Here is an 18,192-nt window from a genome sequence, read left to right on the forward strand (position 1 = left end):
TAATTCAACTGCCCAGACAGCACTTAAGCATTTTTTGAAATTTTTCGCCTAGGCGGTTGGGCGGCCAAATTTTCGAACGCTGGAAATAAGATACAAAAGTTTCGAAAAGCGCTAACTAATTTTCAAAAGTAGCATGTGTAGAGATTGATTAAAATTAAAAGGAAAGTACAATATATTATCTCTACACTAAATATTTGATGAAATTAGGTTAAAGAAGATGAGGGATAAGGTTATAGCACCTTCCGTTAAATCATTATGGATGATCTATAGATTGTATGACTACCACATATCACCTATGATCAATGGTCTAGATGGAATCTCCATAGTGAAGGTTAAACTCTAGAAACCCTAACCCTAGCCTCACTTTTATAAAATATCTCAATGGTTGGACATCTCTACACCACAATTTCCTAGAGCTCTCTCTCACTCAGCAAAGGTGGCACACCACCCCCTCTAGAACTCTCTCACATCTCTCATATCCTCTAAGAAAAGAAAGGGGCATGACCCATTGATACAAGCATAGATGGGGCACGCTCCACATCCATTGAAGGGTTTTAGCCCAAGCTTCTCAAGTTTGTGAGATTCAAGAAAGACCTAGATCTCGTGCGCCATCGGTGGAGGAGACCCGGTGTATGGTGTACAAAGTCCATTAGAGGTAATCTTTTGACACCTTTGATATATTGCTTTCTTATGTTTTCTTGTTCCCAAACTCAAGTTGATGTAATCTTTTATTATGTAATGAAGAGTTTTAAAAGTGGCAGCAAGTGAGAATCCATTTTGAGTTTTTATTTGTTTATTTGAGTTCTTATTGTAATCATTGGACTTATTAAGTGTTCTAGTCAGTTTTGAAAAATAAAAATTTAAAACTATACAGACCGTGCTAGTTCACATCATCCACTTTCAATTGTTGCCCTTGCCTCAACCTCCAACACCACTGTTGTCGCCACTAGTCACCACTACTACTAAAATTGCACAGCCACTATGCCACCACCTCATCCCCAAGCTGCCACCACCTCATCGCCAAGCTGCCACCACCACCATCATCGTACCACTATCGCCACCACTCCACCACAACCTACCCACCACCACCATCCGACCACTGCCATCATCACCAGAGCCCCACCACAACCACCACCACCACAAGAAGTCTACAAGCTCCAACACAACCAGCACCACAACCTCCAACACAACCAGCACCACAACCACCAACACCACCACTGCCATGCTACCACCACCACCACATAATACCACTTTATAATTCAAATTGTAACAATCATAGAGGCAAATGACAATTGACCAAATTGCCATTGGGTAAATTGCAAATTGAAAGAAACACTATTTGACAAAATTGTCATCAAATAATCCCTATATGTGTTTTTTTTTTTTTTTGACAAGGTCACATAGGAATGGAACTTGAGATATCGGGCTATGAAAACCTCGCATTTACCGCCATGATCCAAGCACGTTTCCTTAAATAATCCCCATATGTTTCAAAGATACATAGTGCAGAACTCAACCATTTATGTTATAAGCAACTAAACGTTTAATCTGAGCATTTGTAGCAAAACTTATGCCCATAACGCTCATACTTGTGGAAAAGGGGAAGGACGTTATATAATGGACTCAACATTTAAGAAATGGGAACCTATACTATATGTTGGAAATATGGTCTATCAAGGCCTAAATTCTAGTGGTCTCTCATTTAGTGGGAGCAATTGAGAGATTGAAATCTTGGCATCTTGCAGAATGGAGCCCAGATTCTTTTACCCCGAGTACGCACGAGGCATCAAGAGTTCACGTGTTGAGAAAGCAATTTCTCAAAGAGGTGTGAGGGTCACCTCCTAGTCAGGATTTTATAGGTTAGCCTCATGTTTAACTGCAATCGGTCAGGGCTTGAAAAATCTAAACGAGAAAAATAGAACCCGAGTACTTATTGAGCATTCGCCCTGTATGGAATGGTCAAGACTTATGGGACATAAGTCCATATCCTGACTGCATTTTCATTTCGTACGGGAAGCCACTCTTCCAAATGCATTATCCGAGTTTGGAAGAGCCAGTACACATGTGCTTTGAGAGGACTCCTATAATTGAGTTAGATCATTTCCCATAGGGGTACACCTGTAATCCATTGAGAGCAGAATGATCGGAAGTTCTGGCTCAGCGGCTTTGATATGGCCAATTATGTGTCTCTGCTTTAGACTGTGAAACATAGGTCTATTGACTATGGAACATAGGCCTATTGTGTCGATCTAAGACTCGATGGAACATCATTGGAGACTAGACCAATGGAGTACACCAATACCTATAGTTATTAAACTGAGATCTCACTATACCTTTTGTCTGATTTTATAATGATGAGAAAAACCTAATAATTGCTCAAAAATACTTTAAATATTTATTGTGAATTTTAGAGAATTTTTTGGAATTTTATTTGCTAAAAAAATGAGGTTTTTCAAATTGTTTGACTCAAATTCCACTTTAGTCCTAATCTGTTAGTGCCATGTGGCGTCCAAGTGGCCATAGGGCTGCCACATGGCAACCCACGCCTCACTCTAGGATCACCGCGCAGCTGGGCGCTAATCCCTAAGAGGGGGACCAAATTGGCAATTGGTTGCCTGTTTTATAAGGGGTTGTGTTATAGTATCTTGTTACATATTGTTATATTTTGTTATATAATGTTATAACTTAAAGCCCATTTTTTATCACATGTCTTAATTAACTCACACATGGGTCATGCATGGCATGTGTGAAGTTTAATTAATTTATTTATTGGATATTAAAGAAAAAATGCATTTTCAAACTTGAGTTGAAAAATATCTTCACACATGTGTGAAGGGGACATTATCTTTAAATTAATTGGCTTGAAATTTTAGATAATAAAGTGATTGGCTATGATAAAGTAGAATATCTTTACATGTGTGAGCTTTGCCAATTACTTCTTTGCCCTTTAGACTTTGTGGTTATCTACTCTAATACATTATTAAAAAAACTAAAGGTATTTTTGTAAGGGCATATTGGATACAATTGGAACAAAAACATAAACATAGGCCAAAGAAAAATGGTAAAGTGGCATAACTTAAGGTTCGGGTGTGTGATAATGGTGTGAAATCCCATCCCTTCATCCTAGTGGCTGGATAGGAATGGGTGGCTAGGTACATTAGCCTCTCATGTGCCTTTGGATTAGTGCATCAAGGGTGTTGATTGGATCCAAGGTTACACCCATGTTATAAAAGCACATCATGAGATCTCAAACCCTAACTATCTCTAAACTGTTGAACTATTTCGGGAATTTCGTGCCCCCCCCCCCCCCCCCCCCCCCCCCCCCCTTTTTCTAACGTTTTGTGAGAGAAAATTGAATAGAGAGATTTTAGAGTTCCATTAATGGTGATCTTGATGGTGGTCCTCTTTTCTTATGCTTAAGTCCATAGTGTGCATTTATCAAGGTAAACTCCATTGAATTTTCTTTTCTCATAAGATCATTTTCTTGACATCTATAGTTGCTGGAGTTTTAAATTTATAAAAGTTTCATTGATCTTAGAATCCATTTGATCATCTTTTATCATGCTTATCCATAGTGTGGTCCTTCATGAGTTATAGCCCATATGCATGAGAATTCATGATCATGCATAGTAATTTCCAGAACTTTTTCATCACGTTTTTACCTATGGGGGTTCATAATCTTTTCATACAAGACTGTTTTGCGAGGAACCACCATGTGTAGTTTGGCCACAACTCTCTTGTTCTTTATCCGATTAGATTCAAACATTTGAAATTCTGTTTTGGATGATAATGCCAGTGTGTTGATATCTTAAGAAGTGATTTTAAGGTGTGTAATTGTTTCCCATTTGGATTACACATTCTTGTGAGATTGAACCACTTTTGTACAATTCAAAGGGACAAAATTAAGTCCTTATAGGGCTTGATTGCATGGCCCCGGCACAAGGGGTTCAAAACATGGCTTCCCTATTTTAATTGGGCATTCTAATTCCCTGTTTAGTCGATTTTATTCCTTAGAATTTTGTTTAGATTAGTTGCATGTTGTAATTAAGCTTTGGGACATAGTTTAAGTAATTTGTGCTATGAAAGTGTAATTCACAAGGTTAGGTATTGATTTTAGAAAAATTAAAACAACTTTTATTACATACACTGAGATGGCCACTTTACATACGTCATCTAATATTTTATTCATCATTACAACACAATATGACACAAAAACAAAGATGATGCCCTTGGACCTAGTCGTTGTCACGTTCTCAGACACATCTACCCAAGACTGAAACAAAACAACAGGAAAACATACCTCTGAGAGTTGTGCAGAATTACCTCCAAAGACTTGGTTCACCCCACACCAGATCACCTTAGATCAATCGCGACATTACTCAGGCAAATTCCTTTTATGCAAACTCGAAAAAACTACTCAAGAGATGTGGCAATCCAAAAAAAGATTTCATTATTCTCCCTCTCAAGGATTGGGCTTTTCTTTGTCATCTAGGGTCTTCTCTTTCTGGTGCACAAGCACCAGCTGAAGATCTCTATTTTCCTTTTTCTCGAGAACCTCTTTGGGTCCTCTTCCCATGTGCAACAGCCCATGAGAATCCCCTTCCTATGATCTTTGGCCCATAGAGAACACCTTTTCTCTATTGCGTTTGTGTGACAGTTTGCAAGAACCTTGTTCTCCTTTTGACACCTCAACCAGCCCATAAAGAACACACTTCTCAACCTCGAAACTGTAGTAGCCTTAAGGTGGATAGCCCTCTGAGAAGACCTCCTTTGTCTTCTCTCACCTAAATGGGGTGGAAATTGTCTTTCACATTTGTGGATGCCTTGAAGTACCCCCTTCATTACATGCAAGGCCCATTAGAAGTTCGTCCATCTTCTTCCTTCCATGCTGAAAACCCTCTTTCCCAATCTCTACCAAGGTTAAATTACTCAACCTGGCTAGGTACACAGCCCTTGCCTGAGCTGAGTAACTCGAGCAGTTCTGAGTGGACTTGTCTGAGTCCTACCCAAGCTAAAAATTTCCTTAAAAAGCTGAGAAGATAAGCGTGGGTTGGACAAGAGAGAGAAACCTAAGTAATAGTACTTGGGCGGCCTCGGCAATTTCTAGAGGCTCAGTAACTCGTTTGTGTCCGAGTGCCAAGATTCAAAACACTGGTCTCTACCACGTGCTCAGTGTTGCAACTAAAGAACATACGTTCTTAGGAAGAGCCTTTGTCTTCCTCTTCAGCATGCATGCCGAAGAGGCATTGCGCCATTGACGGGCAACCCAACTAGGACATAGTTTCAACATCTGAGTTTCAACATCTGCTTGACACCTTTCTCCTCTCCTTGGTGATGGCTTGAAACCCTAGGGACCCTTGTCTTCAACGTCTCACCCTCATAATCCTCTCACACAAATATCTCATGCGTATCAAGAGTGGGTCAAGGTCCTTATATGGACTTTGTTCATAAGTTAAGAGTTTGAATGGTATGGACTTTACCTTCGATTTGCAGATCTGTGGGGTGAGTGAGGCCTTTAATATCATTCATCCTTAAACCCGCCATCATGATCTAAGGGTAAAGGTCAAACCATTTTCCCTAGTTGCTTTATCTCGCACTCTTTCAAACTCTAATCCACATTGGATTATATTCTTCTCCAATTCTACTAAGGTTTAGAGAATCTTTCCAAGCTTTATTGTTTCGTATAAAGAGTCATTCCTTTCTTAAAAAGAATTTCCAGCTACCTTATGTAAATCTGGAGAGGATCTTGAAAGATATCGGTGTTGGTCATTGGGGTTAGAGATAACAGGAGATGTCTCAAATTGCAGTTACACAGTGGTGGCACACACTAATCCATTAATATCTCACAAAATACAAATAGTTTTGATCAGAAATTTTGTTTATATAAATTAGATTTCATGTAATTTCAGTGTTCAAAATTTCACTAATATCCAATTTACCGTCGTCAGAAACCAGATCATCTAAGTTCCCTATTTTCTGCTGCTTATGAAACACTATCACAACAAATAACTCTGAGCATTGTTTCAAAAAGAGGCCCGCATAGCGCCTAAGCCAGCTAGGGGGCCTAGGAGCATCGCCCAGAACTAGGGGGCTGCCCTGGGCGGGGCGTCCCTCGAAGGCCAACTAGGCGCCTAACACCACGCTTAGGCGAGTGCCTAGCGCCCAATCCTGAGCGGCCTGCGCCCCACAGTTTTTGTCTTTTTAAGACCTAAATTAGGGGAATATGGGGTTTAGGTTATTGTGCGAACTAAACAGCTTTGTTTATCTTTAGGGTGGAAAAAAAAAAAAAACCACTTTTTTACATTTCTAAGAGATTGATCGGGTATTTCAAAATTTGAAAAATCGATTCAAACATCGTCTTTTTTGTTTGGATTTGATTTCGATGATTTTTTAAGCTTATTAGAGGGTTTTTGGGAAGTATTTGAGATTGGGAAACATCTCAAATATTGAAAATTGAAGATCGAGCAAAAAGGTTATTTAAAAAATCTTCATATTTGAGATTTTATTTGTTATTTCAATGCCTTCTTCGGTTCTTCTGGAAGTGGTGATCCGGGTTTAAAGTATGGTTATAACCTAAATCCAAATGACAAAAATCGTATCAGATGTAACTATTGCGAAAAAGATACTAATGGGGGTTGAAATAAGATCAAAAAATACCTTGCTAGTATTAGGGGGAATGTTGCCCCTTGTAAAAATGTTCTTGAAGCTATAAGAGGAGATTAAGCAATATATGAGTTTGGTAAAACACAAACAGAAACAAAAGCCTTGTCATTTGGATAAATCTATTTTTTGTTTCCGGGTTGGAAGTATGGTTATGACCCGAAACCAAATGATAAAAATTGTATAAAGTGTAATTTTTTTGAAAAAGATACTAATGGGGGTATTAACTAATTCAACAAGCATCTAGCTAGTATTAAAAGGAATGCTGCTTCTTGTAAAAAGGTTCTTAAAGCTATTAGGGATGAGATCATACAATATTTGAATTTAGTAAAACCAGAAAAGGAAGAAAATGAGCCTGGTTATATGGAAATATCTTATCCAAGTTATTCTAGAAGTGGTGATCCAAGTTGAAAGTGGTGATCCAGGTTGGAAATATAGTCATAACCCGAATCTAAATGATAGAAATTGTATAAGGTGCAATTATTGTGGAAAAGCTATTAATGGGAGTATTTACCAGTTCAAGAAACACCTTGTCGGTGTTAAGGGGGATATTGCCCCATGTAAAAATGTTCCTGAGGCTACCAGGGAGGAGATTAAGCAATATTTGAGTTCAGTGAAACTCAAAAAGCAAGAAAATGGTGAAAAGGCACTAGGTAGAACAGCTAAGACTCTTAGGGCCTCATCTAGACAGAGTAAGAGGGGGGGTAGAAGAAGAAGAGAAAGAAGCAGATTCTGAAAAAACAGAGGAGGACAAGCGTTATATTGAAGAGGGCGATGATTCTGATGATGGTGACCTTGAATTTGATGCATGTGATGAGACTTACCCTACTTTTTTTTATTATGACTGAAGACACTTGACTCTTGGTGTCGAGTCTTAGACTATATATTTTCTTTTATCTTATTTTCTAGTTTTTAGTATCTACTCTTATGTGTATGCTTATCTGGTTGTCACTATATGAAAATATGGATTATGGAGAGTATAGAGTATGGTCTATGGAGTATGGATTATGGATTGTGCCTGAATTTCTAATTTACTGATGGGTGCGGTTTCTATAAGGTTGCAACCTTAAACAATCCAATTAAGGCGCACCTTAAAATTTTATCATAACATGTAATTTTGTTGTAAAAAATTCTTAGTAAATCTATTTTCACACCTAATTAGAAAATTTTAAATTCCAAAAATAGTGAAAATTAAGTAGATCTATAAATATATGAAAATATTGAAAATGGATGGTCTAGATAATGTGTTGCAAGATGCACTATTTCTGGAACTCAAAAACTTTTTTTTTTCATATTCTTACATCTCGATGTCGAGATGATCGATTAGAGTGTTTTTTCAACATTAAAACAACATTTCCGATAGATTTTTGAGGTGCACCTGTGATTCTACATTTTAAGGTTGCAACCTTATATAAACTTTTCCCTTTACTGATTACTATTATATTTTATTTTTGTTTGTGTTAGTAATATATTTATTACAAATATACAATGGTTTGGAACTTTTTGAATTATGGGATTTTTAATATTTTATGATGTATACTCCTATTCACCTGCTCCCCTACCCCTTGCCCCTCTTCTTCAACCTAGGTCCTAGGCCACCCAGGTTCTGGGTGGGCACCTAAGCACTGGACGACCAGGATCCCCCTGGCCACCTAGGTGCCACCCAAAGTTCTTCGAAACAGTGACTCTAAGTTTTAGAGTGAGAAACCGGCATAGTGTGCTTGTGGCAGCCAGGAGTCCTTCAAGGGTCTCAAGCCCACAAAGCGGGAGATTCAAGGCAGAGCCTATCTATACTCCCTCTCAATCCAATTGTTAACTGAATATGGCGATCGAGAGTTCCTAGGGCAGAACCCAAGCTCCAACCCTCCTTGGAATGAGTCCTGCAACTCATAAAGGTTTCACCATGCCACCATATAACTTCCGAGAGGTCCTTATCCTTCCTTGTTAGACATGGATGCAAGTGGTCCTCGTTGCTTCTCTCAAGAGACATGTGGCCTCCCTTAGCTTCATGCAAGTGACACTTGTACAACATTACATACCTCTTTTAATACTAACAATCATTGACTTTGTTGCCTAATGGGATAACCAATTTTGGACCAACCACTTTTTACATAGATCTTTTCTTCTTTTAAGAACTAAAAGGTGGAGGAACTCAATACTTGCATTTGGGAATTGAAAGTGCCTTTTTTGCAGGTAGTTAATTGGAAGTGCCTTTTGATTTCGGAATAGCAGCCTTAAGAGGAGGGAGTGGCCTTATGTGCAAAATTGCACTTATTTGTGCATCCAAACAGTAGGTTAATTATCTCTCTCCAGGTGGAAGGTGGGAGTCTCTACTGGACAAGGTATCACCAGTAGAAAGTAAAAGTTCTAAAGAGCCTTTCATCCCAGTCAGAGCATTCCTAATGTTGTTTGGATACATATCTAAGCATCAAAATGGTATCTTAAGTCCCACCACTAGAGGTCGGAGCTCCTTCCCACAGTGAAACCCGCCTATTAAATAAACAACGCTTGTTTGTGCTTCCAATCATGGGTACCACTCTAGCAGATCTGCTCTTGCTAGAGTGGTGGTAACCAGCTCAGGAGGAGTAAAGTTTTTTTGAGAAAGGTTGACTTTTATAATTAAATGGTAAAAATACATTTGGCTATAACCTAAAGACGACACTCTCACAAGTTGGGTGCTCAGACAAACAGAAGTAATAAGAGGAGGAGATAGAGGGAGAGGTAAGAAGTAGAATAAAAAGAATAAAAAGATATACATCAATAGAAGAGAAAAGAAAGATCGGAGTTCAACAGACTCCCAAAAGGTTCCCATTCCAGGTGTTGCAACGACCGGCGAGCTTTAAATAGCCTTCATAAACTGACTTTGTTGCTGCAAGCTTAGCGGCCGACATCCTTACTGGCTTCCTCTGCTAGGAGAAGTAGCAGCTCGTCGGGAGAGATAAGCAGAGGTAAAAAGGTGGTGTTGGTGAAGTTATAGGGATGTGAAGGCAAGATAGAGAATAAACCGAGCTATGGTGGAACAAAAAGGGAGCTCCGGCTACTTGTGAGGGGCAATACCACAGATCTACCACACCTGAAAAGCCTTTGAAACTAATAGGGGTCCTTATTTTTCCCCCTATTGTTTTCAAGTTCTATTTTCCCCTCTTTTGCTCCGTCACCTCTGTTTCCTATCTATCTTGGTTTTTCCCAAAAAAACCATCACACCTCTTTTTCGACTATCAAAGGAGGAACCTCCAAAAGCGAGATGTAGTCTCAGGTCGGCTATTGAGAGGTGAAAGAAGAATAAAGATAAAAAGAGGAGAGAGAAGAGAGAAGAGAACGGGGAGAGATGAGAGCGAAGGAGGTGGCTTCAGTAGCGAAGTGCAGTCTCTGGTCAACTGCTAGAGGAAAGAAGAGAAGAAGGGAGAGAAAAGACGAGAGGAGAGAAGAGAAGAAAGGAGAGAGGGGAGAGAAAATACAGAAAGTACACAGAGAAAGGAGTAACAGAGAGAATGCAGAGGAGAGAGAAGGTGAATCAAGAGAGAATGTGCATCGAGCAGCGGAATAGATTTATAGAAAGGGGGCAAAAAATAGAGATATGTTGGAAAGAGGGGTTTGATTGATAGGAGATGTGTGAGGTTTTAAGGGATTTGGTGTATTTGGGTGCAACGAGAAATGGGGTCTGGGTATAGAGAAGGTGGAGAAGGTTGGTTGAAGAGAGGGCAGAAAGAAGGTTAGAGAGAGAGAGGGTATAGGAGAGATAGAGAAGTTAGGTTTGAGTGGGGCTATGGGTGTAGAAAAGCTTACCTTGTTAAGAGACTTCCTGCTGAAAAGGCCCAGACGAAGAATGGATTGCTGAAAAGGCTGAGACTGTGATATAATGAGAATTCCCAGTCTCTGCTAGAGCTCTTCTGCCAAGGCTAAAGGTATGAAATAGCACTGCCAAAGCTTATAGAAGAGGTGATGTGCAGGCAGGAGCAAAGGTTATCACTGGAAAGTTATCTGCATTTTCCATGCAACCAAATGAAGTCATACGAAGTACTCCCGCGGTCCCACATCTAAGGCCATCACTTTCTACTCGTAAGAATGACCACTTGTTGGAAAGCTATCAATGAGCTCTACAATGTCTACACTATTTAAGGTGGTTTTGCCATCAGAAAAGCAGGACAAGCCCTCTAAAATTTGATAAATGTTCTTATAACTTCAGTGTGAGATAAAATTCCAAACAATTCACACAACCTTACATCTCTATGGTGACTGCCACTACAAATTATTCCATGATTTCCCATGAACCACATCAAATGAAAGTTGTATTTAACACAAGGAAAAGGTGTGTTTTTTAAGGATCTCAAGTCTTGGTTACCCGGACTCTCACCAAGGCTCACATGCATCTTGTTTTCAGCCAAGGTATTACAAAGGCTTACCCAAGGCTTCTAACAAGCCATGCTCAACGGTCAAGGAAAAAATCATCCTCTCGTTGGCTGTAGGTGACTGCTTTTCCATGTTCAAAGACATGAGGATCATTGGTCTTCCCCCAGCCTAAGCAAGTCAATAAGGACATAGTGTCCAGCTTACTATTGGCTGGAAAATCAGTCTTATAGAGCCACCGGGCACAAGCCCTGATCTCAAGTGCGTCCAATCATGCAAGGCCTTGGCTATTCCTCAGAATATACCAACAATTGAAGGGTAGTTAGGAGAATCCAGAAAACTCAACATAATCCAAAACATATTTCGAACATCTACCAAATTGAAATTTAAGATCCTTAGACTGTGACGTGGAGGACCTTAAACTTTTCCTCAACCAGTCCCAAGCCCGGATAAAGGAGGTGGGTTGTGCTAGGTAGGCGGCCAACGTAAAACTTTGTCAAAAATTTCCATGAATTCTGAATCTGTGAATATGGAATCTTGATTCCAAAGCTTCCAAGAACCGAGATTCCTAAACTAAATTGAATCGCATTTCGAGAAACTTGGAAACGTGATTCCTTTCTTTCAAAATCGAGTTTCGTCCTAGGAAACGCGGAATAGAGATTCCGAAACGGAATCGCTACCGCAGTGGGCGATTCGGGTAACTATAGTTAACCCTCCACATTATGCAATATGTTGACACGTGGAGCCCATGGCTAGTGGGCCCATGCGATCCACTTGGATCTAGTGTGAACATATGTGTGCCAATTGCGTCCACAGGTGTCCCAATGCCCAAAATCACATCTAGATTCTCTTTTGTTTTCTTAAAACAACAAATGAATAGTTCTAAAAATCCCTAAAAAGGCAAAAACATTATTCCAAAAAGATCCTATGCTCCTTACAAAACAAAAAAAACATACAAGTTTCAAGTGACTCTTTTGAGAAAATTAAAAACAATTTAATTCTCTCTAAAACCTCTTTGAAATATGACGAGAAAACTCTGAAAGAGTGGGTACATTGTGGGATGGTACATCAACTTATAACTAGGCACTCCACATTAGCTAACCCTGCAATCACATTCTACCTCTCGAACTAACCCAACAGAGACCATAATCCATCTACCTCTATACAAGGGCTCATGATTGGCCTATCAAAGTCAGCCACAATGCAAATGCATTACAAGGTTGTCTTGGATTTCAGATGTCCCCCCCAAGACAAGTCACTAAGACATGAACACCACATAAGTGAGGGGGTCCTCAAGATATGCAGAATACATACCTCATTGGTTCTAGCTCAAAAGGAGGCGGCCATCATGGGTGCATACCATACAGGTTGTGCCTCGAGGCAATGGCTTTTGACTTCATAGGCCTCCAACTGTCACCTAGGAATACATACTCCTCTTGGCTCTTTGATGACCGCGACTCTTGTACATCAGGCACTAAGACTCTGTCGAGCCCCAAGGTCTAAGTGTATCTGACCTTAATCAATCTAGGCCTAGTCCTTACACCAAGTGGAGTCCATGACACTCCGAAATTAACGCTTTTTTCATCGATAGAGCCCCTTTGTCCTTAATGGATCAATCCTCATCCCCACGCAAAACTAGGGTGTGCCTTTGTTACTATTGGAAAATTCGCCCACTCAACTACCTAGACGGCCAGATGGCCTAAGCGGGTGGGGGTGGGAACATGCATAAAGGCGGGCCAGCCCAGCGCCCGGGCTGGCAGCCGAGGCGGGATGTCTAGGCGGCCCACAAAAAATTATAGAGGGGCAAAAATGCCCCTCAATTCGGGGCATTTTCAGTTTTTTTGCCCACAATTCTTTTGAATTAAGACCATGGGCGGTCATTTTAACCCACAAACCCCTTGGAGAACCAATTTCAAGCCAAAAACACTCAAATCTGGAGTTGTTTTGAGAAATCCAAGATCAAACGAAAACATGAAATTCTCGATTTCTTGCGAAATTGAAAAGCTTTTGCACTCAATCTTTTGGGGCTTGAAGGGGTTGTGCAAAGAGGTTTTGGCAACCGAAACTCACCCTTTTGAAACTTGAAGGAATCTGTTTTAGAGGTTAGAGATTTTCAAGTTTTGGATTTGGGTTTTATGAGCAATTATATATGTCATAAGATATTTATACATATTATTTTTTTTGTTTTTTGTTTGTGATATTTGTAATTTATTTCATCTTTAGAATGTGGAATAGTATGTTTTTCATGTGGTTTAACTTTGTTTACAAATTTGGATTAGGATTTCATCATCATCAACAAAGCCTTTTCCCAATTAATTGGGGTCGGCTACACGAATCCTGGTATGGTATTATGCTCTATTAAGGACCCATACCCTTAGTGAAGCCATAAGTCACCATATCTTTTCTCACTACTTCCAACCATGTCCTTTTGAGTGTACCCTTTGCCCTTTTGAGCCTTCCACTTCAACTAACTCGGACCTCCTAACAGGTGTTGTACTAGGTTTGTGCCACATATGGCCAGCCCACCTAAATCTACTTTCCCTCGTCTTATCACCTATTGGTGCCACACCTAAATTCTCTCGAATGTATTTATTTTGAATTTTATCCCTTCTTATCTTGCCAGTTATCCATCTCAACATCCTCATCTCAGCTACACTCATTCTATAGGTATTTTTTTTTTTACCGTCCAACATTCCGCCCCATAAAGTAAAGCTGGTCTCACAGCTGTCCTATACAATTTTTCCTTCATCGTCATTAGTATGCGGCGATCACGTAAAACTCCGGCTGCAAATCTCCATTTCGCCCACCCAGTTTTAATTCTATGTGTGACATCTTCCTCAATCTCTCCATTTTCTTGGATTATTGACCCAAGATATTGGAAGTGCTCTCTTTTTGGTATTTCTTGGTTGTCAATCTTAACTACTTCCTCGTCTCTACTATTATTTTTAAATTTGCATTCCATATAGCCTATTTGTCCGTCTAATTTTAAAACCTTTAGATTCTGAGCATCCTTCCAAAATTCATTGTGTTGATGCCGTTTCGGGTCTCATCAAACAAAACTATGTCATCTACAAACAACGTGCACCACGATACCTCATCTTGTTGGTGCATAGTTAAGTCATCCATATCTAATGCTAACCCCTAATGTAGACATATTGTCATTGAAAATTCACTTGTCTCTCCACTAGTTGTCTCTCACCAAGTCGATGTAGTGTTTAGAGACTGCTTTCTTTTCCAACACCCACCAAATCAAATCCCTAAGAACTCTATCATAAGCTTTCTCTATATCAATAAAGACCATGTGGAGGTCTTTTCCCTTCACTCTAAAGCTTTTAGGATTTGAAACCCAAAACTCATTAAATATAAACCAAATAAAACCCAATTCTTTCTTCAACTTGTCTGTTCATTATATTTGTGTTAATTGTGAATTTTCCAACTTTAGTATATTGATTTGTATAGTTTGGTTGTGTTTGAAGTTTTTAACCTTTCTACTTCAACTTTGGATTAGGATTTGAAATCCAAAGTTCAATAACCTTAAACCAAAATAAACCAAATTCTACTAGCCCCCCTTGTGTTGGGCTACTTGCCTAGTATTGGGGCTCTCAGCGCAGCAAATACATCCTCATCCTCCTCTACTCCACAAATATCAATTGTCTTGAGGAGATCAGCTTGTTTCTTGCGACACATAAGGAAGCATGAGAATCATATGGTATCACAATAATGACAGATTTATGGAGTGATGGAAAGACCCGCAGTATTATGAACTTTGTGGTTAATTGTCCCTTAGGGACAGTGTTCCTTAGCTTTATAATGCATCTGATAAGATTCATAATGCAGAATTCATTTCTAAAACTGTCGATAAGGTTGAGATGAGGTGGGAGAAGAGTATGTAGTTCAAGTAGTCACGTAGTTGGTGGCAGCGAACTGCAGACCATTTATTTATGAGTAAGAGACCCCATATTTTTTAGACACTGTGCAGCACATTGTATTGACCTCATGCTTGAGACCTTTGCAAAGAAGAGCACAATTGGAAATAACCCCATCAAAGCAAAGAAAGTATCAGTGTTCATATCATAGTTACAATCATAGCTAGGTAAATCGATTTATATCTTTCAAATTACAATCATAGCTATTTTACAAATTCTAAGTAGTGAGTTACTAACTTAGTATATACTCTTTATGCTTATGTAAATAGGTATTGGCCCTCATGAAGAAATACACAAAGAAGAGGGAGTTGGTGAGGCCTGGGGCTACAAGATTTGCCACTGCATTTCTTGCCTCCAATCTATTTTGAGCCAAAAATCCAAGTTCAAGAAAATGTTTGTTTCAGAGAGTGGACCCAAAGAGAGTGGGCCAAAATGTCTAAGGGTAAGGAGACTACAAAAATTGTTATGGATGAAAGATTTTGGAGTGGAGTTAATAACCCCTTCTTGTGGTGGGCCCATTAGTGCAAGTGTTGAGAATGGTGGATGGAGAAAAGGAACCACCCATGGGTCATACTTATGAGGCAATGGAGATGGCTAGAGAGGAGATAAAAAATAAATTTGGACAATGATGAAGAAAAGTATGCCCAATTCTTGAAAATGATGGATGACAAGTGGGATAAACAGTTGCAGAGGCCCTTGCATCTAACAGTGTGCGTGCATATTTCTATGCTGACCCACATATGTGGACTCAGAGTTGCTTCATGCAAGCAATTAATGAGCGCACCATGAGACTCATAAAAGACCGAGATGTACAGATAGATTCTCAGCTGAACTAGAAAAGTATAGGTTAACTGTAGGAACACTTAGCTCAGAATTGGCAGTTAGGCAAAGGGCAAAGATTCCTTTAGGTATGTCCTAACAATTTAATTATTAAAAGTATTCTCTAATATATGTTCAAGATTTCTTTAAGTCATGTTCTCTTTATGTTTTGTGCCTACTGTCTAGCTTCATGTTGACCAAAAGGACATGGTTCGAAGTAGTGAGAACAGATATAGAAAACTTATGGCCTCATTGAGGGTATGACCCTTGATAAAGCAGAATGGCGGACCAAGATTCGTGCAGTCAACCCCAAATAGTTGGAAAAAGGCTCTGATGATGATCATCATCATCATGTCTAGCTTGGGCAAATCATGGTAGATCAGCCCATTACCTATAGCAGATGGCTACTCGCATTCTTTATTTAACTTGTAGCTCATCTGGTTGCAAACATAACTTCAACACATTTAAGATGGTGGATACTACATAGCAGATAGACTTTTGAGTTTTGACATGAACTTTGCACTCTTTGTCATAATGTATTATATTTATGGACACATTTCAAATTATTAAATATTTCACAGGTGCATACAAAGAAGAGGAATAGGCACAAGCAGAAAAATATGAATAACGTGGTGTATGTGATATTCAACTGAAAGCTGAAAGAGTGTTACTTAGAGAGACATATTTGACCCCATTGTGCTGGAGAACATGGATGATACCAGTGAGTGGGTAGTAGATAAAGATAAAGATAATGATGAAGAAGTCCTCCCTGGAGAGGGATTAACCTGGAGCCAAGCTCAAAGGCAGGTTCACCCCAAAGCCCTTCACGACTCACTAAATCACAAACAAAAGGGAAGAGGACCATGAGAATAATTGAGGAGGAAAAGGCGGGTTCAGAGGAGATCAAGGAAGATGAGCAGTATTTGGAGGAAGGGGATGACTCCGATGATGATGTCCTAGCATCATCATCAGCTTCAGATGTATCAGGTGGTGGAAGGGGCCTTGATATGGCTAGTTATGATTATTCATATATCTCAATTTCCTTTATGAGTTCATCACGCTCGTTTGAAACATTGGATGCTTTTTGTGCAAGAGTTGAAACTTTAATGTTTTATATGAGTTGTGGTGGTTCTATATACGCTTTTCTTTAGTGCTTAACTATTTGATACAATTTATGATTCACAAATATATAAGTTTAGGTTTCTTTTCTTTTTTTTTTATTTAAGTTTTAAATTAGGTATTTTAATTCATATCCAGGGGTGTTAGGTATTTAACCATACACTATAAAAAAAAACGACAATTTGGCGCCTGTCTCTGGGTGCTCGCCTAGGCGGCTTAGATCCCCCATCACCTAGGTGCCGCCTAGCGCGTTTTCCAACATTGGCTCTATATCACACCAATAACATGAGAGCCCGACGTAGAGCAATGCAAGAGTTATGGCCTTTAAAGCCCACAAAACCCAATATATATGGAAAGAGAGAGAGAGAGAGAGAGAGAGAGAGAGAGTGCAAGAGAGAGACCATAATAGGGTACTATCACCGGCCATCATTTCATTGGATGGTAATGATCTCCCAAGAGACAAGTTTCCATTGTCCAATAGACCAGATGATAATTTCTCTCAAGAAACAACTGATTGAAAGAAATCCACAATAAGATATGAGCATAATCGCACCTCACCAGTACCCTGCTTGGCTTGTAATGTAAAAACAATATCTAAGCATTTCTTGATGTCAGGAATCTTTGCCTGTGACCAACAAAGAAAAGAAACAAACGTCAAACAAGTATTTTGTTCTTGATAATTAACTATATGGAATTGTCAAATGATTGTGCTTCATATAAGTAGAAAAAGCATATCAAGATGATGTAGCAATACAAGTGAAAACTTTACAACTCAATTAAACACATGCAGAAAGATTTCTAATATGGCAACTAAGAAGTATAACTATAAAACAATTCATTTATCCATCAAAAGCTTCACTAAACGAGTGAGCTTTCTTGTAGTGCTAGAAGATAACAAATGTGGAGTATCAAGCACCTGAAGATCCCTCTGTTGAGCAAGAAGTTTCATTTCTGCTACCTTGTATTGTTGAAGCCTACAAAGATCAAGCCTCGCATGTAAGTGCCTATATAAAACAATATCTGCAATTGCAACTTCAACTCCTACATTTGTTGTCATTGATACGATAGTTGTTGTCGTTGTTGTTGTGTGTGTGCATACGCATCTCCAAGAAACTTTAAATGCATCTACAATAAAAAGGGTTTGACAACACTCCACTAAAAGTCAAACAATTTTTATTTTTTTTGGGTTAGAAGGAAACTTTTAAAATGCCTTCTAACATTAATAGAGTTTAACACCAGTGGTTGAAAATTCAATGACCCAACTGAGAATCGCCACAATTGGCTCAGAATTAGGTGGTGCCCTAGTTCCGGATGGTCCCGA

General features: G+C 39.3%; 1 protein-coding gene across 1 annotated transcript in view; it reads right to left on the reverse strand.

Annotated features, from left to right (window-relative positions):
* The window catches only part of PFD3 (prefoldin 3), a 31,186-nt gene that overhangs the window by 6,959 nt on the left and 6,035 nt on the right, over window positions 1–18,192 (reverse strand). Inside the window, exons 2-3 of the mRNA XM_020665397.2 lie at window positions 17,788–17,845; window positions 17,425–17,496 (exon numbers count right to left, since the gene is read on the reverse strand). Of these exons, the coding sequence (XP_020521056.1) occupies window positions 17,425–17,496; window positions 17,788–17,845 (130 nt within the window). The remainder of the gene's footprint in view (window positions 1–17,424; window positions 17,497–17,787; window positions 17,846–18,192) is intronic.

Source organism: Amborella trichopoda, chromosome 2 (genome assembly GCF_054954075.1).
Source record: "Amborella trichopoda isolate Santa Cruz 75 chromosome 2, AtrichopodaSantaCruz75HAP2 v2.0, whole genome shotgun sequence".
Taxonomy (NCBI): Eukaryota; Viridiplantae; Streptophyta; class Magnoliopsida; order Amborellales; family Amborellaceae; genus Amborella; species Amborella trichopoda.